The sequence below is a fragment of the Oryctolagus cuniculus genome, chromosome 1 (genome assembly GCF_964237555.1).
Source record: "Oryctolagus cuniculus chromosome 1, mOryCun1.1, whole genome shotgun sequence".
NCBI classification, from domain to species: domain Eukaryota; kingdom Metazoa; phylum Chordata; class Mammalia; order Lagomorpha; family Leporidae; genus Oryctolagus; species Oryctolagus cuniculus.
The window spans coordinates 180,049,042-180,074,635 of record NC_091432.1 but is presented as its reverse complement, the minus strand read 5'-3'; the positions used below and the strand labels follow the sequence as shown (position 1 = coordinate 180,074,635).

At 38.1% G+C, this 25,594-nt stretch overlaps 1 protein-coding gene across 24 annotated transcripts in view; it reads right to left on the bottom strand.

The window, feature by feature from the left end:
* CNTLN (centlein) overlaps window positions 1-25,594 on the bottom strand; it is a 396,518-nt gene that overhangs the window by 257,536 nt on the left and 113,388 nt on the right. For all 24 annotated transcript variants that reach the window (XR_011380190.1, XR_007919395.2, XM_051845306.2 and 21 more), the window contains 2 exons: window positions 15,243-15,376; window positions 2,169-2,331 (listed from right to left, as the gene is read on the bottom strand). Coding sequence is in view for 22 of the 24 variants with exons in the window: in XM_051845306.2 (XP_051701266.2) it covers window positions 2,169-2,331; window positions 15,243-15,376 (297 nt within the window). In the remaining 2 variants the exon portion in view is untranslated. The remainder of the gene's footprint in view (window positions 1-2,168; window positions 2,332-15,242; window positions 15,377-25,594) is intronic.

Below are 25,594 nucleotides of genomic sequence, written 5' to 3'. Positions count from 1 at the left end.
TCTGCTATGTGGATGGCAGGAACCCAAGTACTTGGGAATCATTTGCTACCTCCCAGGCACATTAGCAAGATGCTGGATCAGAAATGGAGTCACAGGATTCCATTGAAGGCCCTCTGATATTGAAGGTGAGCATTTGAAATGGCAGTAACACAAAAATACTTCATCTGCACAATACCTATCTGAAAGTAACCCAAACTTAACTTGTCCTTTTTTTTTTCTTCTTGCCTCAACAGTAGTCAAAAGCACAGCACATTCCTATCACTTACCATAATAATTCTTTCAGGGTATAAAAATAATGACAAGGGGAAGGTATGTGAAGTTTTAAAAAGTATCCCAGATCAAAGTTCACAACAAGATGAGTTCTCAAACTGGAGTATACATGCTCTACCTCTCCAAATTTTGGAGTCACGGACTAGGGAATTTTTGGCTTGAGTTAGAGTTCATCTGGAAGACTTATGAGAAACTAATTTTGTGTCTTTGATGTCATCTTCTCAGGATAAACATTACTAATAATACTTCATCGATGAAAGCCTTCTACATTCCCAGCCTAGGATCAGGCTTCAACTATGTTCCCAAACCTCTCTTCTTCTATTATTACAACTTACATCACACTTTCTTTTATTTATTTAAAGTCTGTTGTCAACTAATTTTAAGCTATAAGAGGCAAAGAACAAAGGAAGCAAAATGGCAGTGATGTAGAGAAGTCAGGGAAGTGTTCTCAGGCACTGAGAGAAAGCACTGACACCTGAGGTTGAAGAATACCTGATCTGTTCAAGAAACAAAAGGTGAGTTTGTCTGAAACAGAATCAATGAGAAGAGATGATAAACATTCTACTAGAGAAATAAAGTAGAACCAAATCACGTAGTGCGATTCCAGTTAAGAAGTTAAGTTTTTTACCTTTCATGGTCTGGAAAACTAATGGAGAGCTTTGTACCCAGGAATGCCCTGATTTTACTAAGTTTTAGCAAGAATTTCTTGGCATTGGTGTGGAGAATGGATTCTCAGGGCACAAGGTTAGAGCAAAGACACAAATGGCATAAAACTATAGTATTCCAGATAATCCATGGCCTGGACAGAATCGTGACATAAGGGGTGGTAAGAAGTAGAACCCTAGACATGTGTTGAAGACAGATCAGATGATAGCTTAGTTCTGAGCATGATAACTGTGAGATGCCCATCAGCCATCCAAGAGAAGATACATTAAGCAGGTAATTACAAATACTTTTCCCTAATGTTTAGGGAATTAATCCCAATATTACATGTTCTTCAACAATTTTAAAAATACATGTTAAAGGTTTAATTAATAAAGCTATTTATTCAAAATTTTAGATTTTCAATTTTCATGGTGCTTTTTTTAATGAATAAAAGATTGAAAAAAATCCCAAAATGTTATGAATAATATGGATTTTTACTAATTAATCTTTCTAACTAAGCCTTACCTACCTCAACTATTAACTATCAGTCTCACAGAGTGATCATATACATTCTAAATTATTTATATATACAACCCCTCACACAATACAAAACACGGAAAGAACTCAATAATGGTTTCTTTTTATTACTACCAATAATTACTGTTGTCATTGCTGCTGAGTCAGCACAACTAAATAGCTGATAAGCCTTCTTGTGGGGCATCTAATACAACTATAAAGTAAAATGACTACTAAAAAGAAACACACAAAATAAAGAGAGTATTCAAACATTGAACCTAAAGATATCATCATCAGTATTCTCCTTAGTGTTTGAGCAGAATTCCCCCCGCAAAAAAAAAAAAAAAAAACATACACACAAATTTTATGACAGTCTGCTTTCATCACACTTGATGAAATAAATTCATAACCAAAGTCTGAATAATTCCAACTCCCAAATCCTTTGCAGATTGGGGGTTAAACCACTAGAATGTTTGAGAGTATGCATCAAAATTCCAATTTATAAAAACAATATGCTAAAAAAATAAATTTATATTTATACTTTAAATGACTCAGCTCTAGTAACATAAGGAAAACAGGAGATTAATATTACCAAGTTGAACCATACTTCATGCTTCATTTTTCATTTTGAAGAAACATATGTAAAAGGAAACTAGATATGCTAATATTAAAATTTTTTTATATATTTTCTTAAGTTCATACAAATGTTTATATTTTTTGATAAAATAAAAACATACTTTTTGATAGGATATACTTTCAGCTGTATGAACATCTTCCTGATTCCTCAGTACTTTCTGTGTGTCCATATTGAGAACCTGAAGCTGCTGGATCAGCTCTGCTTGCTGTGCTGTGTGTGCACTGTTCTGTTTGTAAAGATTCTGCAGCTCCTGCAATTCTTTCCTGTGCCAAGCAAGCAATAAATAGAGAAAAGCATGAATAAAGATAATCTCAGTTAAATTACTGTGTTCATCTGATGTTATAAATCGGCTTTCTATTTTTCATCTATTATGCTTTGCAGCAGGAAAACTTATTAATAAAAGAAATAAAATATAAAGTATTTAATATTTATCACATATACCTAGAAAGTATTGATAGAACTACTATGACTTTCAAAGCCAAACACTTATCAATTTTCTTTAATAGCTTAATAGTAATAAAAATCCTGGATATACAGTCACAGTACCACCTTTCTTATTGAAATTAAGTCAACACTTCAGTTACAATTGATGTTGACTACAGTTATCCGACAATGTTCAAATAAGGTAAGTCAATCCTCCATTTTACATTATTAAAAAATTAAATGTATTAAAAAAGGATTCCAAAAGGCAACTTAAGTTTCAAACCAAAGTTCCTAAAACTCCACTGCCAATTCTAACTTGTAACCTCAGAGGCCTAGGCTAGGATTCTTGTGCCTCTAATGCAACTTAAAGAAAATAATGAAGAAAGAAGAATTAAGGACATCACCACAAGGGAAAATCAGCCCTTTCAATCCATGCAGGGTAAAATTAGTAAGCAGGAGGACAAATGACTGATGGTGGTGATAATGATGGCACTAAGAGTCCAAGAGAACCAGACACTTTGGACAAAGTGCTCCAGTTTCCTGTGGTAGTGAATTCCTTGTGATATAAGTAATACAAAATTGGAAATTATTTTGGGTATTCAAATGGAGCAAATATTTATGGATACCAATTTTATCAAAATAAAATACATAATGTACAGTCTGGAGATTGTGTCTTCTAATTTTTGGAAAAAGTACTAATTCATTTTATTTATTTGAAAAGCAGAGATATAAAGACAAGAGGAGTGTATAGAGAGATAGAGCTCTCCCATGTGGTAGTTCACTCCCCAAATCCCTACAATAGCCATTGCTGGTCCAGGCTGAAACCAGAAGGTAGGAATTCAATCTGGTCTCCCAGCAGGTAGCAGGAACCCAACTATTTGAGCCATTACCCACTGCCTCCTGGGTGCACATTATCAGGAAGTTGGAACTGGGGGCAAAGCCAGGACTTAAATCCAATAACTGATATGATATGTGAGAATCCCAATCAGGGTACTAACCACTATGCCATATGGTTATCCTTGTATTCCTTTCATTCATTCTTAAGTGCTTTATAATAGTATGATTATATCACTGCAGTTTTTTTTTAATCACTACTGTTAAGTGTGTTTTTTATGACTAAAGATACATCATACATTTTGTTGCCTCTGATTCTTAATGCAAACCAATTACTGATTCTGGTCCTCTCATTAAGAAAGAGCAAATGTCTTCTAACATTGACACAAAAGTAAGTTTACTATATTTTATGTAATACTGAAATATGACCTTTCTCTCTCTGTCTCTCTCTCTCACTGTCCACTCTGCCTGTCAAAAAAAAAAAAAAAAAAAATGAAAAAAAGAGCCGGCGCCGTGGCTCAATAGGCTAATCCTCCACCTTGCGGCGCCGGCACACCGGGTTCTAGTCCCGGTCCGGGCGCCGGATTCTGTCCCGGTTGCCCCTCTTCCAGGCCAGCTCTCTGCTATGGCCAGGGAGTGCAGTGGAGGATGGCCCAGGTGCTTGGGCCCTGCACCCCATGGGAGACCAGGAAAAGCACCTGGCTCCTGGCTCCTGCCAGGATCAGCGCGGTGCGCCAGCTGCAGCGGCGGCCATTGGAGGGTGAACCAACGGCAAAGGAAGACCTTTCTCTCTCTGTCTCTCTCTCTCACTGTCCACTCTGCCTGTCAAAAAAAAAAAAAAAAATGAAATATGATATGTCATGTCCTCATTATATCCCCTCTCTAAATGGAACATTGACTTAGGTCTCCTGGCTAACATATGGCTGACTATACTATATAACATATACTGACTATACTAAATAGGAATTTTCTCCTCAACTAAGGGATGATTTCATTCTATGAAGATATGTTTCCCCTCGTCTACATACACCACATTCTGAAAAGTAGACAGGATGAAACATATACCACAGTTATAAAAGTTGAAAGTGGAACTTAATGAACATCAAAGTCTACAACAAAGAAACCTTACAAAATGCACAAATTTGGAGCACCAGTAAACACTGAGTCTGTCTAGATTTCTCATTTAAAAATTTATAAAAAATAAAAAATAGTAAGCAGGACTTACTTAATGCTTAAAATTAAGAAAACTGAAAATTTCAACATGCATACTCAGAGGTAAAGTGTAATTCTGAGTAGGAACTACTCGAGAAAATTTAGAACAAAAATTTAGATAAAGTATGGAAAAAACCCATCACACCTCTCGGAAAGAGCAATAGAGAGTCAAGAAGTGAGGACATCTCTGGAAGGGTAGGAGTGTTTTATTCACTGCTATAAGCAAAGCACCCAGGGTAGTCCCTATCCCTTATAAAATACGTGTTGTTCTGGCCGGTGCTGTGGCTCACTAGGCTAATCCTCTGCCTGCAGTGCTGGCACCCCGGGTTCTAGCCCCGGTTGGGGTGCCAGATTCTGTCCTGGTTGCTCCTCTTCCAATCCAGCTCTCTGCTGTGGCCCGGGAAGGCAGAGGAAGATGGCCCAAGTGTTTGGGCCCTGCACCCGCATGGGAGACCAGGAGGAAGCACCTGCCTCCTGGCTTTGGATAGGCGCAGTGCACAGGCCGTAGCAGCCATTTGTGGGGGTGAACCAATGGAAGGAAGACCTTTTTCTCTGTCTCTCTCACTGTCTAACTCTGCCTGTCAAAAAAAAATATGTGTTGTTCTATCAGACACATGTATTGTTTCTTTTCAGACTGAGACTCTCCTGGCTCATGAACACATGGTCTCTTGTTCTGCCTTGGCCTTTAAACGCCACTTCAGCCCACCCAAAATTTACAGCTCATGTGATTCCATCACTTGAGGCCAACCAGATGTATGCCTGGATTGTTTGTCTCTTTGTATCAGACTAGGATAAAAGGATTACCATATAGGATATGTTATGTTGGTAAACTCTGACCAATGGAAGATAAAACTCAAGAGGAAGCTGTACAGAAAAATGACCTGCTTCCATCTGATTGATTATTGTATGTAGTACAGCTAAGTTTCTCTCTCTAGAATCAATGTGGGCAGTTAATTCAGTGTACCCACTATCTCTTCATGGCTCAACAAGAAGCAGTAGCCAGCACAATAATGCATTATCTTGAATTACTTTCTATCCTTCTTTTCCTCGGATTTTTGTTGCTTCAATTGCTTTGTACTGGAAGTGAATCTCCCAACTAAGTAATCAATACTTACTGCTGTTTCTAGCATAGATGAAAACAGTTGCTGAATGAATGAAATGGATTACAAAAAGGGATTTTTAAAAAGGAAAAAAAAAGATGACACCGTGGCATTAAAATCCATAATGAGAGCAGTTATAAGCAAAATCAAAGCTATGGAAAATAAAATAATTCTCTTAGGTTCAAACTTGAGAAGTTCCTCTAGACACAGATCAAAAGGAATAAAGGAAATTCAGGTTGAGATGAAAGAGAGGATGCTAAGCACCAACAATATTTCTTCCCATCGGGGAAGACTGTTAAGTTTTGTTTAAAAAATATTATATTGTGAAAGATAAATCCAATGATCTCTCAGTCACCATGATGCTATCAAAAGGATTGAGTGGGCCATGGGATAAATTAGGAAGATCTCTTTAGAGACCAAGTTTGATAGCAAAAACACAGAGGGTTTGAAATAGCTTTCTATATTATTCTGCAGTTTACAAAAAAAAAATCTTGATAGCTCACAAAAGTAAAGATTTATTACTTGCTCACATTGCAAGTGACTTTCATCTTCTGGTACTCAAACTAGAGTAACAGACTGCATTGGGAATATGTTACTCCCCTGGTGGAGGGTGAAAAGCAAAGGTAAACTAAGCAAGGAGTCCTTTAAAATATTTGCTAGGACATGGCATATGTCACTTTCACTCTTGTTCCACTGGCCAAAATAAATCATATGGCTAAATATGAGGCTGACTGAGGAGAAAATATACCCTAGCAACAGAGAAGACCCTGGTAAAGATGGGTCCATAACAAAATACAAAACAAGAATGATATGTCAAGAGTAAAAAGCTGTGACTGGCATTGTGGCGTAGCAGGTTAAGCCATTGTTTATGACACTGGCATCCCATATGAACAGCAGTTTGAGTCCCAGCTGCTCCACTTCCAATACAGTTCCCTCTTAATGCACCTAGGAAATCAGAAGATTCCTTGAGTACTTCAGCCCCTGCCACCCATGTGGGAGGCCCAGACAGAGTTTCAGGCTTCTGGCTTTGACCTAGCATAGCCCCAGCAATTTGGGACCATTTGGGGAATAAATCAACGGATGCAAGATATTCTCTTTCTGTCTCTCCCTTTCCCCACCCACACTTCCCTTTCTCCCTCATCGTCCTTTTCCCTCCCCCATGTCACTCTGCCTTTTAATTAAATAAAGTAAATCTTTTCATAAAAATACTAAGAATCTTAGTGATGAGCACTGAAGTAATATATACAGCTAAGACTAAATCTCTGTGGGCAGAGTGATTATCCAAGAGGAGATAAAAGCTATACTTCATGAAGCAAAAATTAAGGGGGAGTTCACATGGTTGAATTTCTAGCTAATTTCCAAAGTGTACATACCAGAGTATCAAAACTGACTAAAGATGAAATGTTGTGTTGAGAAAACACAACACAAACATGCAAAGTTTAAGATTGTTTCCTATAGATAAGAAATAATTATATGAGATTGGATAATTCCCACAATTGTACATAAGAGAGTCAAATACTGTTTCAATACATTAACAAAAACTAAAGTTATTAGTTACTGAAAGAATATGTGCAATTTAGTTCCTTTTATACAAAAACTTTGTCTACCCTATCTTCTATCTATAAATAGGGACTGAGAAATATGTAGAACAATGCTCACAAAAGTTAAATGGCTGTTATTTCCCTAGGTTGCATTTCTAGTGTAATTTATAACTATCATATGTACCTAAATAATTATGTTCTTATTTTATGTTATCCTATAAATAAACTGATTTACAGCCGAAATATCAATAGTAACTTCAGAGGAATTAGAACTCAAGGCAAAAAATTTACACACAAAAAAATTCACAGTAAAAATGAAATAATTGTTTGGGTTACCTTTAAAAATTACACTTTGATTCATGTACAGTAAAACCATAAACAATAAAAGGAAAATCACTTGAAAACTACATGAGAAAAAATTCCACTCAAAACAGCTTCAAAAACATGGAATAGTAACAGTGTATGCAAGACACATTCAATACCTTTATGGGAAGCAAAGCACTTCATAGGGACACAAAGGTCGACTAAAACAAATGAAATGGCAAACCATAACACAGAACAAGATTGATCACAATGATACCAAGTTCTTTGGGTTTATTTGTAAATTTGGTACTGTAATATAATACAAAAATAAGCAAGTTTACTCTAAAGTAAATATAGAAAAATTAACAAGCAACAATGTCTAGAACAGTTCTGAAAAATGAACCAACACAGAATGCACCAACCTTCATTGTCTACCCTACTTAGCCTGAGTGGCTATATTCTACAGCCTGCATTACACTGAGGCCTTGATCTTTGTCTCTCACTGAATTTGATCCAGTGGACATAATGGCCAAATCCTGGAAGGCAAAGGGGAAAGAGTCTAGGGTATTTATTTCCCTGGCCCCCTCTCTGCTGAGACAGTGCAGCAGTGTGGGTGGTCCTCTGCTTAAGGACACTGCTCCTATCATGCAGACACTCTCCCAGGGTTCTTTCTACTACTGAGATCCAGAAACAACCTCTCCTTGCTGCTCCTGGCCTAAGAGTGGTAAATGCTTGCTTTGTTGATAATTCATGAGGAGTTTTATTCTGAATCTAATTCAATTTGGAAAAAAAGTGAGTTTTTCATCATATCTAGTCTTCAGTATCATGAATTTTCCACATCCCTGCAACATGTTAGATCTTTTACTCTCTCAATGTTTTAGAGCTAGCATTCAGTGTTTAATCTTTATATTTTCATTGATATTATAAATTATTTTAAGCTTTTTTCCCAGTATAAAATGGCAATGTAGTGCTTTGTTGTTGTTGTTTTAGTTTATGTATTTGCTTATTTGAAAGGTCAAGTGACAGAGAAAAGAAAGACATCTTCCATCTGCTGGTTCTCACTCGAAATGGCCACAACAACTTAGGCTTTGTCAGGCTCACATTAGCAGCCTAGAACTCCATCTGGGTCTTCCAAGTGGGTAGCAAGGACCCAAGCACTTGAGCCATCATCTGCTGCTTTTCCAGGCACATCAGAAAGGTTCTGGATTAGCTATGGGATGCCAGTGTCAAAAGCCAAGGCTTAACCCACTGTACCACAACACCAGCTCAGAAACTGAGTTTTATAAATTGACCTTCTATCTACCAAGAATGATATACTCATTTTTAAAATTTGAATAATATACCCATACTACTCTGAGTTTTCTATGCAAAACCATCATAAGTTAAGTCTTCTTCATTTCTGGTTACTATTATTATTACTATTACTATTAATTTTTATCTACTTGAAAGGAAAAGAGAGGGGAATCTTCCAAATACTGGAACAGCCAGGGCTGGGTCAGTTCAAAGTCAAGAGCCTGGAACTCCATCTGGCTCTCCCACAAGGGTAGAGGCCTCAAACACTTCAGCCTTCAACTACTGCCTCTGAGGATACATCAGTGTTGGGGTCGTAAGCCTGAGGCTGGTCCCTGACCAGCAGGGAACAGTACAAGCACTCCCTGACAAGGCGAACGGGAAAGGTAAGGTCAATGGGTCAAGAACACAGCAAGCACCAGTGAGTTCTGTCAAAGCAGGAACTATTTTATTGAGGAAGTGTACAGGCTTATAAGGCTTACAAAAAGACATGCGCAGCAGGGGAGCCAATCAGCGAAAAGGTCATGAAGGTGTGGGTGGACCACCCACAGGGGCATCTTAAGAAAAGTATAGAGATCACACACTGTCCACCTGTCCTGAACCAAAGCGGACTTATCCCTGCCAGTGGTCCGATCTTATGTGGCTTAACCGCAGCAGCCGCAAACATGCCCCTCAAACATCCGCCAGGCACCATATTGTAATGGAGGTTTTAGGCAATGCCCAATACATCAGCAGGAAGCTGGATCAGCAGTGGACTAGATGGGACTCACATCATCATCAGATATGGAATCCTTGCATCCCAAGCAGTGGCTTAAGGCACTATACCATAATGTCTAACCTCATTTCATATTCTTATGTCTTTTTAATTTTTCTCTTTCCTTATTACATATTTGTTATTTTTAACTATATGCTAGACATTATTTTGCAAAACTATAGACATAATTTAAGTTCAGAATTGTTTAACCATCCTCTAGAGACAATGTATACCTTGCTTCTGCCAAGTGACTGGGAAAAACCAGCAACACATAGGTATTCATTCAACCTGAGTTCTGATGCTAAGGATTTTCCTATCAAAAATTATAACTGTGCTGCATTCACATTCATTTTTTGTCACAGATTCACAACAAATTTCTAATAAAAATTCTCACCTCAACTGTAGATTTAATCATTATCTACTCAGGAAAAAGTTGTAGTCAACTTACTTGGCTAGCACTTGCTATGGAATTTATAGTTAAATTACAAGTATGTTCAGATGCTCTGTATTTATTATAGACATGTATATTATTATATATGTTATACAGTATTTACCAATTTATTTGCACACCCTAACTCCTGGAAGCTATTTTGAGGTAGTTCACAAAAAATAGCCCATGTTACTAAAGTAATATGGATTAACCTTCAATGAAATTTATATGGTTATGAATTCAAAACAGAATTTCCACAAAGAAACAGAGCAAAGTCAACTTCATCATTTATCAATAAGGTAAAGTATCTCCAAAGAAGGAAGCACCTACACCACTTTTTTCACAATCATGGTTGGTGTAATTTGAGCACATCATACAGATTCAATAAAGCAGCACTGGTATATCACAGCCATCACCCCCCTGTGAAACAAAAATGATGATGGAAATGAGTACATCAGCAGACAATCCTCATACAGAAAACTCAAGAGCAACACTGCAGACATTCTGATGATTACCTTATAATGAGTGTTCAAGAGAAACTCCTCTGCTCCAAACTACCAACTGTGCTACTATCCTTCTTCTCCATGAGTTCTTACAATGAAACTTTTATAATTATACACACTCACTTAGCTATTACTCATTTACTGTTGTGTAAGAAAATGTGCATATGTGGATATTGTTGCCTTATTTGTTATCACAGCTCTTGCAATAACTAAATTGAAGAACATAAACTCAAGCAAAATTTAGTGCAAAACACAATTTTTATACTCCCAATCAGTTAACATTGCACTGTATCCTCGAATGGATCTGATGTTCTATTCAATAGCCTAGCTTCCTCAAACTGTTAAAATGAAATGTAGGGACCAGGGCTGCAGCGCAGTAAGTTAAGCCTCTGCCTGCAGTCCCAGCACCCCATATAGGTGCTGGTTTGTGTCCTGGTTGCTCCACTTCTGATCCAGCTCCCTGCTAATGTGCCTGGGACAGCAGTGGGCCCCAGCACCCATGTGGGAGACCCAGAAGAAGCTCCTGCCTCTTGGCTTTGGATCAGCCTAGCTCTGGCAATTGCAGTCATTTGGGGAGGGATCCAGTAAATGGGGACCTCTTTCTGTCTCTCCCTCTATCTGTCTTTAACTCTGCCTCTCAAATAAATAAATAAACCTTAAAAGAAAAAAAAAGGAAATGTCATTTCTGGAATATTTTGTGCAATTGTATATCCTGTATCCTGTATTTTTTGAAGAAAAAAATATGTAAAATGTTTCAAGTAGTTTACTATAAAAAGGAACTAATATAGTTTTTGATTTATTTTTATATGTAAAATGAAGATTATTAGTTGATTCAGTCTTTATTTTTTGGCAACATTCACTTTTTCCAAAGCTATTACTTCACACACATCAAAAGCAATTACTATAATTGCTAGCACCTTATCTAACAGACTAGGACAGTGATTAATGTCTTTAAGACATCTTCTTATTTTTTTTCTTTTCATAATCTGTGCTAGGCACTGTATTAAGTTCTTCAATAGCAGACAACAATTATGAATCTGCATTTAGGGAAATACGAGCAAAAAAATGTGACTAAGTGGCAAGGTAAGATTAAATTGAAAGGCACTCTTAAACAGTCATTTCAATATTTGCCAGTTTTCAACCTATGAATATGGGTTAAACCACCTCAACTTCTTACCAATCAGGACAAAATCATAATCTTTAAAACTCAACATCTTTGTACCAATCTCTCGCCATTTCCAGAGCAGTTTGCTTCTTTGGTTGAGTCAGTTATTTTACCCCATGAGGTTAAAACCCTTAAACCTAAGATGTCTTTTTCAAAGGCAGTTGTTCTCTGCTGTTATTAATGTTGTGATGTATTAACATATCAGAGAAAAGCTAGAGAACAATTTACTTAAGACAAGATCACTCCAGGATTGGCATAAAGGCAACCACTTCTACCATGTAATGTATTTTAAGAATTAGGAGGAAAAAATATGGCCTTAAGTTTGTTCACAAAAAAAGTATTGTCTGTCTAGGGAACTAAGATATCTTCAGTACAAAAGTAAGAATTTTTTACTTTCAGAGAGGTCTTGGATATCACATTATCATTATCACTACAAAGTATTTATTATGTTCAGTAGAGTACTATTTCAGATCCTGTTTTGGGCATTTAGAAAGTAAGCACCTTTTTTATTTTTATTTTTATTTATTTTTTTTTTAATTTTTTTTAATTTTTTTTTGACAGGCAGAGTGGACAGTGAGAGAGAGAGACAGAGAAAGGTCTTCCTTTGCCGTTGGTTCACCCTCCAATGGCCGCCGCGGCCGGCACGCTGCGGCCGGCGCATCGCGCTGATCCGATGGCAGGAGCCACGAGCCAGGTGCTTTTCCTGGTCTCCCATGGGGTGCAGGGCCCAAGCACCTGGGCCATCCTCCACTGCACTCCCTGGCCACAGCAGAGAGCTGGCCTGGAAGAGGGGCAACCGGGACAGAATCTGGCGCCCCAACCGGGACTAGAACCTGGTGTGCCGGCGCCGCTAGGCGGAGGATTAGCCTAGTAAGCCGTGGCGCCGGCCCGAAAGTAAGCACCTTTTATAAGAAAGATTTATGTAAACATTCTAGACAGTGATACTTGTAACATAGTTTGAAGTATTTCCATACTCGGTGCTATATTTTAAGAAAATTGACAATATGGATGCTGACAATACAGCATATATATTTATAAAGACAACACAAAACATCATAACACTATTTTATATATAATATATATATTTAAAATATACATTTTTATATTACATATAATTGTAATATATATGTGTTATTTGTATGAGAGACAGGGGTAACTAATCAATTAATGAGAAAATGTAGTCATTGATACTATTTTCTACTAATGGAAGGGCTCTGTTAAAAAACAGATTAGATTGTCTCTGAGATTCTCCAGATACAAAAACTAAGATAAACAGGTACAAGATTATAAAAAAGTGATTTTAACTCAATATATAAAACAATGTTCAAAAATTTAAACAATGTAAAATGAAAATAGCACTGCTGAGAAGTATAAGAAACCTTTAAACTGAAAATGTCAAAAAAAGTCTAGAAGTTACAATATCATCAAAGAGAATCACAAGATATAATCATTTATTTTTTCCCAATCTAAGATGCTATTCCTATTTAGAAATACTCATCTAATTTTGTTAGATTATTGGCTTTTTTTTAAACTTTTATTTAATGAATATAAATTTCCAAAGTACGGCTTATGGATTACAATGGCTTCCCCCCCATATCGTCTCTCCCACCCGCATCCCTCCCCTTTCCCACTCCCTCTCCCCTTCCATTCACATGAGGATTCATTTTCGATTCTCTTTATATACAGAAGATCAGTTTAGCATACATTAAGTAAAGATTTCAACAGTTTGCTTCCACATAAACATAAAGTGAAAAATAATAGATGATTTTTTAAATGATGATGAAATCAGATCAGACCTATTGTAATGTTTAATCCCAGTGAGAGTCAAGTTGGGAATTGATAATTTCTTCTTTTTTTTTTTTTTTTACAGAAGATCAGTTTAGTATACATTAAGTAAAGATTTCAACAGTTTGCACCCCCATAGAAACACAAAGTGAAATATACTGTTTGAGTACTCGTTATAGCATTAAGTCTCAATGTACAGCACATTAAGGACAGAGATCCTACATAAGGAGTAAGTGCACAGTGACTCCTGTTGTTGACTTTACAAATTGACACTCCTGTTTATGGCATCAGTAATCTCCCTATGCACCAGTCATGAGTTTCCAAGGCTATGGAAGCCTTTTGAGTTCACCAACTCTTATCTTGTTTAGACAAGGTCATAGTCAAAGTGGAGGTAGTCTCCTCCCTTCAGAGAAAGGTACCTCCTTCTTTGAAGACCTGTTCTTTCCACTGGGATCTCACTCACAGAGATCTTTCATTTAGGGTGTTTTTTTTTTTTTTTTTTTTTTTTGCCTGAGTGTCTTGGCTTTCCATGCCTGAAATACTCTCATGGGCTTTTCAGCCAGATCCGAATGGCTTTAGGGCTGATTCTGAGGCCAGAGTGCTATTTAGGACATCTGCCATTCTATGAGTCTGCTGAGTATCTCACTTCCCATGTTGGATCACTCTCCCCTTTATTTATTCTATCAGTTAGTGTTAGCAGGTACTAGACTTGTTTATGTGCTCCCTTTGACTCTTAGTCCTTTCATTATGATCAATTGTGAACTGAAATTATTGGCTTAAAACCAGAAGTAACACTACACACTGGACTGGTAAGCCAACCAGTACATTATCAATGAAACATCTATTTTTCCTCACCTTTATGATAGAAAGTTTTAAAAATGTAATACAGGGAATTAGTTAAAATTCTGACATTTTATTTTACTAGATTCAATAAAATTTCTCATCCAGAATAAATTAACAGTGGCATATCTGAAATTATAAAACCATATATACCCAGTGGAAATACATAAAACACAGCAATCATTTATCAAGTTCTCAGTCAACTTTTACCTCCCTTTAACCAAAAGAAAAACTGCATCCCACTGAGTAACAAAATGGCAATTACTTCCTCCCTCTCATGTACACTAAGCATTTATTTAAATGAAATAAATTATACAATTAAGGTTTAGCATATACTTCTATAAGCACATCTTCAATTTTATGTTCTGGTGCCATCAAAATAAATACATACAGATATGTGTGTGTATGTATCAATCTGTCAACTAAGCAAAATCCTTGTCCTGATTTATTCTCTTTAATAGTGTTTTCTAGTAAAGGTAATTATGAAGTAAATTAACCGCTGATTTTAACATCTTTCAAAACACTTAAAAAACAACTGTACTATGCTCACTTTTTCAAGTAAGCACATTTTTAGTGGCATTTTAAAACATACTACGCTGGTAGTTAAAAAATATTTCACAACCTAAAACTATACAGAAACCAATAAGACAAAAAGTCAAAAATTTTCTTAGATAATATTCATTATAATAATATGAATAACATATAGAACAGAACTAGGTATTTTAGAATAAAGCAATGAAAAAATGTCTTGTTCTTGTTAGGGAATTAAATGTGTTCCTACTCCATGTTTTCCTAATTCTGTGGACCCACCAAATGCTACCAGGTAACTATTCTCAGTTTAGCATATAAAATTCCAGGTATCCAATGCATAATCATATGTATCATAGAAAGCATATTCTTGCTATTTTGAGATTTTAATAATAAAGATAAATTCTGTCATTCTGAATGACTGATGACATTTCTACGATAGTAAATAAAAATTGGATATACTTGCCTAACCAGGGTAATGTCCATATCCTTTTGGATGAGTTCAGTCTGTTTATTATTCAGCTGTAATGATAGGGCATTATATTTACTCTGTGATGCTTCAATTTCTTTCTTTGCTTCAATTAAGTTGTCTTCAAAGGCCTAAAATTAGAATACTAACATTATAATCAAACAAAATATATGAAATGTAACAAAAAGTCCGTTACAGCTAACTAGTCCACAAAATGACAGAAAAACAATATTATTCAACAATTTTAAAAAATGTTTTACTATTATTTACTCATTTTAAATAGTTTAAAGGCAGAAAGAGGGAGCCAGCCAGCCAGCCAGAGGCAGAAACAGCATCTCCCATACACTGGTTCACTATTATAGTGCCTGAAGGAGTAGGAGCTGGACCAGGCCTAAGCCAGAAGCCAAGAATTCATTCTAGGTGTCCAACATAGGTGATAGGAACCCCACTACTTGACTCTTCACTTGCTGTTTCCCTGGGTCTGCATTAGCAGGAAGCTGGAATCATCAGCAGAGCTATGACTAGAACTCAGGCACTTTGATATGGTATGCATGTGTCCCAAGTGATACCTGACTTCTACATAAATGCCTCTCTCAGGACATTACAATTTTTGTTGTTTTCATTTCATTAAAATGCTACAATTTTTCATTTTTTTTTTCAGAAACTAAGAGAGTGTCATGGCTTCCTGGTGTAAAAAAATAAGAAATTTTTAAAAATTTGAAAGTTCATATAGAAATTTAATGATTAAAATTATAATAAAGGCATTGCTGTGAATAAAATGTCATTCATTATGTGAATAAAAATGAGCCTATTTAAATATTAATCAGAACAAATGGTTCTTATTTCCTATTTCCTCTGTTTTAAGTGCATACACTCAGAAAAGAAAGAACAGTTTTTGCTGTGTTTGAGACTCAGATCATATTCAGTTCACTTGTGGTCACATTTCACCAAAAAATTCTTCAAAGCTGTCCTTGTCTTTCTGATTACTCTGTAAATTTCTTTTCATCTTAAATGATTTTTAACTTACTATTATATTTTTAAAATATATTATTAGTTTTAAACATTCTTATGAAGAATTAAATAAATATATCTAAATATACATACTCACAGACATTAAACATTCATTATTTTCAAAAATAAACACCAGAGGTTAGTTTAAGCACTAGAAATTTCCATTTATTCAAAAAAAACCAATGATGGGTAAATTATGGGTAAATAACTAGGTAGGCAGATGGAAGGGAGAAACACAAGGTCAGAGTTTTACAAAACGTAAAACATTCAAAAACAAAAGGAACTGTCAAAGGAGTGAAACAGAAAATGGTAAGTGAGAATAGAGCAAATACATTTTGATCTCTGTGCCTTACTATATTTAGGGGTGGTTAGATGTTCAACAACTGAGAGACAGTTAGGAATAAATGCACATATTGATATGCTTTGGGGAAAAGAAGTAATTTGGATTTACAAAAGGACCTGGAGACTATGAAAGGGCTCTCCTACTCTCAAAAATAAATGAAAAAAAATATTGACTAATCTAGAAACAGAAGAAATTGTTAAAGTATCACAGAATCTGGGCAAAACTGCCTATTTGAAGAGTCAATGTGACTTATGCCAAATGGCAGTAAGGGAAAAACACCCAAAGTCATCAAAAAAAAAAAAAAAACACCCTAATTCCTGACAAGGATCCCAGAGTGCCAGAAACCTCAAAATTGTTTAGAAGGAAGAAAAGAACAAGGGCTGGGAACAAGGACATTATAACATTTTCATTCAAAATAAACTCTTAGAAAATCTATCCTTCATAAGAAAGTCATGAAAAATAGAAGATAAATATTATAATAACAGAATTATTTCAAAAGAATTAGAAATATATATATGTATGTGTGTGTGTGTGTGTATATATATATATATATATATATATATAAAGGGCTATTCAAATTTCCCCAGTTTTGAAGATATTTACTCTTTTATTTATTTATTTGAAAAGCAGAGTAATAGAGAAAGAAGGAAAAACAGAGAGATATTCCATCCACTGGTTCACTCTCCAAATAATAGCAAAAGCTGAGGCTACCAGGCCAAAATCAGGAGCCAATAGCTCCATCTGTCTATTCCAAGTGAGTAGCAGGAATCCCAAGTACTTGGAACACCATCTGCTTGCCTCCCAGGTGGATTAGCATGAAGCTGGATTCAAAGCAGAAGCAAGACTGGATTCCAGCATTCTGGTAATGGGATATGAGTGTCCCAAGTGCCAGTTTAACCCATGTATCTGAATGCCCATCCTTAAGTAAATATATTTAACATATTAAAAAGGACAAAAATGGAACACACAGGCTACTTCAGTGAAAAAAGTAATAGTTGGTATCAAGAGTAGAATCAAAGAAATAATGAAAAGGCTACTGAACCCAAGTACCAAAAAATCCAACCAAAGATGACAGTTGCTTGACAAGCAATAAGAAGAGTCAGAGTTGGGGCTGGTACTATGGTATAATGGGTAAAGCTGCCGCCTGCAGTGCCGCATTGCATCCCATATGCACACTGATTCAAGTCCTGGCTGCTCCACTTCCATTCCTGCTCTCTGCTATGGCCTGGGAAAGTAGTAGAAGATGGCCCAAGTCCTTGGGTCTCTGCAGGAAGACCCAGCGGATGTTCCTGGTGCCTGGCTTCAGATTGGCACAGCTCTGCCCGTTGCAGCCAACTGGGGAGTGAACAAGCGGTTGGAAGTCCTCTCTCTCTCTCTGCCTCTCCTTCTCTCTCTGTGTAACTCTGACTTTCAAACAAATAAATAAATATTTTAAAGAGACAGAGAAACAGTTGAAATATAGTCTGCAGGTAGAAATGACAGGATGTGTTGATAAGTTGCCTATGGGAGAGCAAGACAAATAGACAAAGACAAGCATGAAAGATCTCTCCTATTGATACAGCCTGGGTAATGAGAAACAGTGGTCCCCTTTACCATGACAGGGCCAACTACAGAAGGGATATGTTTCAGAAAAAAAGACAGTCTTTTTCTTTTTTAATTTATTTATGTGAAAGGCAGAGTTAGAGAGAGAGGAGGAGAGAGAGAGATATCTTCCATCTGCTGGTTCACTCTCCAACTGGCCTCAATGGCCGAGGCTAGGCCAGGCTGCAGCCAGGAGACAGGAGCTTCTTCCTGGTCTCCAACGTGGGTGCAGGGGCCCAGGGACTTGGATCATCTTCTGCTGCTTTCCCAGGCACATTAGCAGAGAGCTGGATTGGAAGTGGACCAGCCAGGACACCAATGGCACCCATATGGGATGCTAGCACTGCAGCCCACAGCTTAGTGACAGAGCACTGCTCTCCCTAAAGCCAGTCCTTGCATACAATTCCAGCCCATAATTCCATTGTTGAGAAGTCAGTGAACTCCAACCTGGCTTTATGTGCTCCCAAAGGTACTTGGAAGGAAACTCTTTGAATGAAAGTCTCTTAATAGTAACACAGAATTAAAATGAAATTTTCACTGTATACTGTTAAATTTTAAGCCAGGTATCTCTATTATGCATTTTAAATGAAAAACAAATTCAATTGAAGTTGGAGCAAAAATAGAAGCATGTCAGAAAATAACTAAAATTTTAACAAATGCTGGTAAGCTAAAATAAGTATTTAAAATCTATACACAAAAAGCACCTAACCTGGTCATGAAGATTTACTGAAAAGGTTTACAATAATCTCAATAAAGGAATAATCTCAGTCTTAATGAGAAATGTTATAACAAAACAAATGAAGGAACTCATCTTATGAAATTTGCATGACTAAAGGAAAAATATGAACATTCAACAGATTTGGAACAATCATCAAAAAAGCTCAATACTTTTACAAGGTGATTTAAATAAACAAGCAAACAGAAACAGTACCAACTAAATAGAAATATGAAGGAAATTGTTAATTTGATAACAGGAATGCCAACATTTTGGCAAATATCATAATTAACAAAAAATATCATTTGTTGAAAAGATTGTCCTTTCCTCATGAAAGGGTCTTGTCATCCCTTGTCAAGATTTATTCTAGACTCTCTATTGTAACCCATTAGTGTGTATATCTGTTTTTATGCCAGTGTCGCATGGATTTGATTACCACTGTGTTATAAAAGCTTTGGAATCAGGAAATGAGAGACCTCTAACCAAAACACATTGAACTCTATGTAGCAGGCACTCTATCATGTTTGTATTTTTCCTTTATAAAGTCCCACTCATTCCCCAATTTTGAAAAAAACTCTCACCAAGGTTCTCCCTGTAGTAATGATGCAATTCTTTGGTTTTTGAAGAATTTTTTGAATTTCACATTTTGGTGCTGTGACTGAAAGAAGAGTGCAGACAGAATCAAAGGTGCCTCATCACCACATCCAGGTAGATGGACTACCAGAGAGCCCGTTCTTCTACCCTTTTTACAGAAATCAGAACACCCAGATGGGGAAGCCTTATTCCCAAGCCTTTACTTCAAAGTCTAAAAGTATGGTTTTATTATATGCTTAGAATTCATGTTTTGTCAGTGAATATTTGACTTTCATTTGCCTCTGGGGCTTTCATCTGAAAGAATATTTAGATTACCAGACTTTATCTGGTAAGACTCCTGCATTCTTAGAACCTACCTTTACACTAAATGTTACCTTTTCATCTGAGATAATTTAGCAACATTAATGTTCTCCTTTGTTTGAGACCTGTTTATCTAGTATACATCACCTTAGAACACAACCTTCAAAAGAAGTATGAAGGCCTCTAATGGAGACAGAAACACCCAATATGCAGATTAAGCTCTATTGATAGGGAGAAAAAACTTTTCTATATGATCCAAGAGCTACTCTGTTAACTATCCATGCTACCAATTCTATCATTCCTCTAATTCTTTAGGTCAAAAACATACAGTGATGATGGTAATATCTACCATTGTCTACTCCACATTTGATAATAATTTGGGGAGCTTTCATAGGATTACATGTACCAATTCTATTCATTAACATAGAAGGGAGATATCACCCTTACAAACTGTTTTTTCCCATATTTACAACTTTCCCTTCTTTGGAAGAAATGAGTTTTTTCTTCCTTAACAATTTCCCATTTGTTAAAAAGCTGCTCTCTCCCATCTTCTTTCTGTTCCTCTTTTCTTTTCCTTACTCATTTAGAACACTGTAAGTATGAATTTGTCAAGAGAAGTCATTTCTGTTCCTTTCTCTGACTGTACAGATCGGATTAAATAAGTTACAAATATATTTAAAAAGATGAAAGGTTAAATTGTGTTTATTTCATTTGAAAAAATGTGTCAAGATTCCACTTTCAAAATAGCATAGTATGAGAAGTTTCCGAGATCCACACCCCGGAAAAATAGAAGCATAACTGATGGCAGTTATAAAACTTTTTTTTGAAATTTCTGGAAATTCTAATGTTCAAAGGCATACAATAAATGACGGAACATCCATAATACAAACCTACAAAAATTCCATTAGGAACAGTAAGAATAGCCGGCGCCGCGGCTCACTAGGCTAATCCTCCACCTTGCGGCGCCGGCACACCAGGTTCTAGTCCCGGTCGGGGCTCCAGATTCTGTCCCGGTTGCCCCTCTTCCAGGACAGCTCTCTGCCGTGGCCAGGGAGTGCAGTGGAGGATGGCCCAAGTCCTTGGGCCCTGCACCCCATGGGAGACCAGGATAAGTACCTGGCTACTGCCATCGGATCAGCGTGGTGCGCTGGCTGCAGTGCACTGGCCGCAGCAGCCATTAGAGGGTGAACCAATGGCAAAAGGAAGACCTTTCTCTCTGTCTGTCTCTCTCTCTCTCTCACTGTCCACTCTGCCTGTCAAAAAAAAAAAAAAAAAAAAAAAAAAAAGAACAAGAACAGTAAGAATCACTGGCATTGGAAGCAAGACCCACTCACTACAACCCTCCTCCAAGTTTTGTTTGACAGAAACAGAGCCAAGAATTCTGATATCTCCACAGTAGGGGCAGTTAACAGGAATTCATAACCCTCCTTCCATAGCTGTGGAACTCTTGACCACCCAGGCACCACAGAGGCTCTACTGCAGGGGCAGTAGTCTAAAATACTGGGACTCCAATCGCAATCACCCTCACCTCAGATTAATTAATTAATAATGAATACAACACAATTGACAGGTATATAATGTTACTAGGTTGGAAGACAATGTTAAGATATCAAAACTACCTTAAGTAATTTATTCAATGCAATACTTACCAAAATATCAATGGCACTTTTTGCAGAAATTGAAAAAAAGTCATCCTAAAATTAATTTGGAATATCAAGGGACCCAAAATACTCAAAACAATTTTGAAATGAACAATATTGGAGGACCCATATTTCCTCATTTCAAAATATATTATGAGGCCGGCACCGCAGCTTACTAGGCTAATCCTCCACCTTGTGGCACTGGCACACCGGGTTCTAGTCCTGGTCGGGGCGCCGGATTCTGTCCCGGTTGCCCCTCTTCCAGGACAGCTCTCTGCTGTGGCCAGGGAGTGCAGTGGAGGATGGCCCAAGTCCTTGGGCCCTGCACCCCATGGGAGACCAGGATAAGTACCTGGCTCCTGCCATCGGATCAGCGCAGTGCGCCGGCCGCAGTGCGCCGGCCGTGGCGGCCATTGGAGGGTGAACCAACGGCAAAGGAAGACCTTTCTCTCTGTCTCTCTCTCACTGTCCACTCTACCTGTCAAAAAATTTAAAAATATATATATATATATTATGAAACTACAATAATCAAAACAGTGTGGGGGCTAGCGCTATGGCTCACTTGGTTAATCCTCCACCTGCGGTGCCGGCATCCCATATGGGTACTGGGTTCTAGTCCTGGTTACTCTTCTTCTAGTCCAGCTCTCTGCTGTGGCCCAGGAAGGCAGTGGAGGATAGCCCAAGTGCTTGGGCCCCTGCACCCAGCTGGGAGACCAGGAGGAAGCACCTAGCTCCTGGCTTCGGATCAGCATAGCTCCAGCTATAGTGGCCTCTTGGGGGCTGAACCAATGGAAGACCTTCCTCTCTGTCTCTGTCTCACACTGTCTAACTCTATCTGTCAAATTTAAAAAAAAGAAAAAAACACAGTGTGGCAATAGTATAAAAGCACATAGAACAATGGAATTCACAGGCAAAAATAAACATCTTTACATGATAAAATCATTTTGATAAAGGTACCAAAATCACTTGATGAACTATGTATGCAGCCTTAAAATTAAAGTAATCCTGTCACATGTTACAACATGGAAGGACACTGAAAGAATTAGACTAAGTGAAACAAACCAATTACAAATGACTTGCACTAACTGTTGAAATCTTTACTTAATATATGCTAAATTGATCTTCTGTATATAAAGAGAATTGAAAATTAATCTTGATGTGAATGCAAGGGGAGAGGGAGTGGGAGAGGGGAGTGTTGTGGGTGGGAGGGAAGTTATGGTTGGGGGGAAGCTACTGTAATCCATAAGCTGTACTTTGGAAATTCATGTTCATTAAATAAAATAAAATATAAAAAAAAAAAAAAAAACAAATGACTTTCACTAAATCATTCCACTTACATGAGGTATGTAAAGTAACAAAATTCATAGTCATAGAAAATTAAAGTGACTGTCAGGAGCTGGAAGAGATGATACAATGAGGAGTTTTTTAAATATATATAACTATGAGGCCGGCGCCGCGGCTCACTAGGCTAATCCTCCGCCTAGCGGCACCGGCACACCGGGTTCTAGTCCCGGTCGGGGCGCTGGATTCTGTCCCGGTTGCCCCTCTTCCAGGACAGCCCTCTGCTGTGGCCAAGGAGTGCAGTGGAGGATGGCCCAGGTGCTTGGGCCCTGCACCCCATGGGAGACCAGGAAAAGCACCTGGTTCCTGGCTCCTGCCATCGGATCAGCGCGGTGCGCCGGCCGCAGCGCGCCGGCCGTGGCGGCCATTGGAGGGTGAACCAACGGCAAAGGAAGACCTTTCTCTCTGTCTCTCTGTCTCACTGTCCACTCTGCCTGTCAAAAAAAAAAAAAAAAATATATATATATATACATAACTATGGTTCAGCAGGATAAAAAGTTCTAGGGATTTGTTTTACAGCAATGTTAATATCCTTAACACAACCAAACTGTACACTTGGGAAGTTAAGATAGCAATTTTTGTTATGTGTTTCCTGCCACAACTTTGATACATACTATAACATGTATAAATTGAGGATATTATAGTTAATGAAATAAGGTATTTACAAAAAAATTAAAGTTCTATATGATTTCACTTCTACAAGGTATCTAAATTAGTCAAATTCATAGATGCAGAAAGTAAAATCATAGTACACAGGGTCTGGTGGTAGGGAGAAATACGGACTCATTTAATGGGTATGGAATATCATTTTTACAGGATTGAAAAGTTCCGCAGATTGGCTGAACAGCATTGTGAATATACTTAATTCTACTCAACCATCCACTTAAAAACAGTGAATTTTTTAATGATGGTAAATTTTATTATGTACATTTTCCTCAACTAAACAAATAAGGATAAGCCCACAAAGTAGCCCAGGTTTAATCACTTCAGACTGGGAAACAAACTATGTTGGAGGAGACCACCAAAATAATAGAAAAATCAATCAGCCATTTTTGGAGCTTAACAGCTCTCAGTGTTATACCAACAGTGACAGGCATATTAACAGTGAGATCAGGAGAAGAGACACTGACAGAGAGTCCTGCCATAACTAATTATGATCTCAGAATGAATGCACCCATGCACAAATCTATGCAGTTTCTGAGGATGTACACTACACGGGAAATAAACTTTACTGAAATACTATAATCAATCACTAAATGCATAAAGAAGTAACAACAAGCCATAGTGACAGAGGCAGGAAGGAATTACTATCTAAAATTGCTATAATGTATTTTTTTTAATTTATTATTTATTTTCATCTTATTTGAAAGACAGAGACAGAGATCTTTCACATGCTAATTCACTCCTCAAATGTCTGCAACAGCCAGGGCTGAGCACGGACAAAAGCAGGAGCTCACAACTCCACCCAGGTCTCCCATGTGGGCAGTAGGAATACAAGCACTTGAGTCACCTTTTGTTGCCTCAAAAGATATGCATTAGCAAGAAGTTAGATCAGAAGTGGAGGATCCAGGACTTGAATCAGGCACTATGACACGGGATGCAGGCATTCCAAGCAATGGTTTAGCTGTTGCACCCAAGGACTGCCCCTTTTGGGGCCAGCACTGTAGCATAGCAGGTTAAGCCACCACCTGCAGTGCCAGCATCCCATATGGGTGTGGGTTCAAGGCATGGCTGCTCCACTTCCAAGTTCAAGGCATGGCTGCTCCACTTCCAATCCAGCTCCCTGCTAATGGCTTCGGAAAACAGCAGAAAAGATGGCCCAAGTGCTTGTGTCACTCCCCACTATGTGGGAGACCTCAAAGATGCTGCTTCTGTCTCCTGGCTTCAGTCTGGTACAGCCCCAGCAGCTGTGACCATCTTGGGAGTGAACCAGCAGATGAAAGAGATTCTCTTTCTCCCCAGTTGGTTGCAATGGCTGGAGCTGCACCAATCCAAAGACAGGAGCCAGAAGCTTCCTCTGGGTCCCCCACAGAGGCGCAGGGGCCCAAGGACTTGGACCATCCTCCACTGTTTTCCTAGGCCATGGCAGAGAGCTGGATCAGAAGTGGAGCAGCCGGGACCCAAACCAGCGCCCACATGAGATGTTGGCCCTGCAGGTGGCGGCTTTACCTGCTACACCACAATGCCGGCCCTGTCATATATATATATATATATATATATATTTTTTTTTTTTTTGGACAGGCAGAGTGGACAGTGAGAGAGAGAGACAGAGAGAAAGGTCTTCCTTTGCCGTTGGTTCACCCTCCAATGGCCGCTGCGGCCAGCGCACTGCGCTGATCCGATGGCAGGAGCCAGGTACTTATCCTGGTCTCCCATGGGGTGCAGGGCCCAAGGACTTGGGCCATCCTCCACTGCACTCCCTGGCCACAGCAGAGAGCTGTCCTGGAAGAGGGGCAACCAGAATCAGCCCTAAAGGCACTCGGATCTGGCTGAAAAGCCCATGAGAGTATTTCAGGCATGGAAAGCCAAGACACTCTGGCAAAAAGATCTCTGTGAGTGAGATCCCAGTGGAAAGAACAGGTCTTCAAAGAGGGAGGTGCCTTTCTCTGAAGGGAGGAGAGAACCTCCACTTTGACTATGACCTTGTCTAAACAAGATAAGAGTCGGAGAACTCAAGGGGCTTCCATAGCCTTGGAAACTCATGACTGGTGCATAGGGAGATTACTGATGCCATAAACAGGAGTGTCAATTTGTAAAGTCAACAACAGGAGTCACTGTGCACTTACTCCTCATGTAGGATCTCTGTCCTTAATGTGCTGTACAC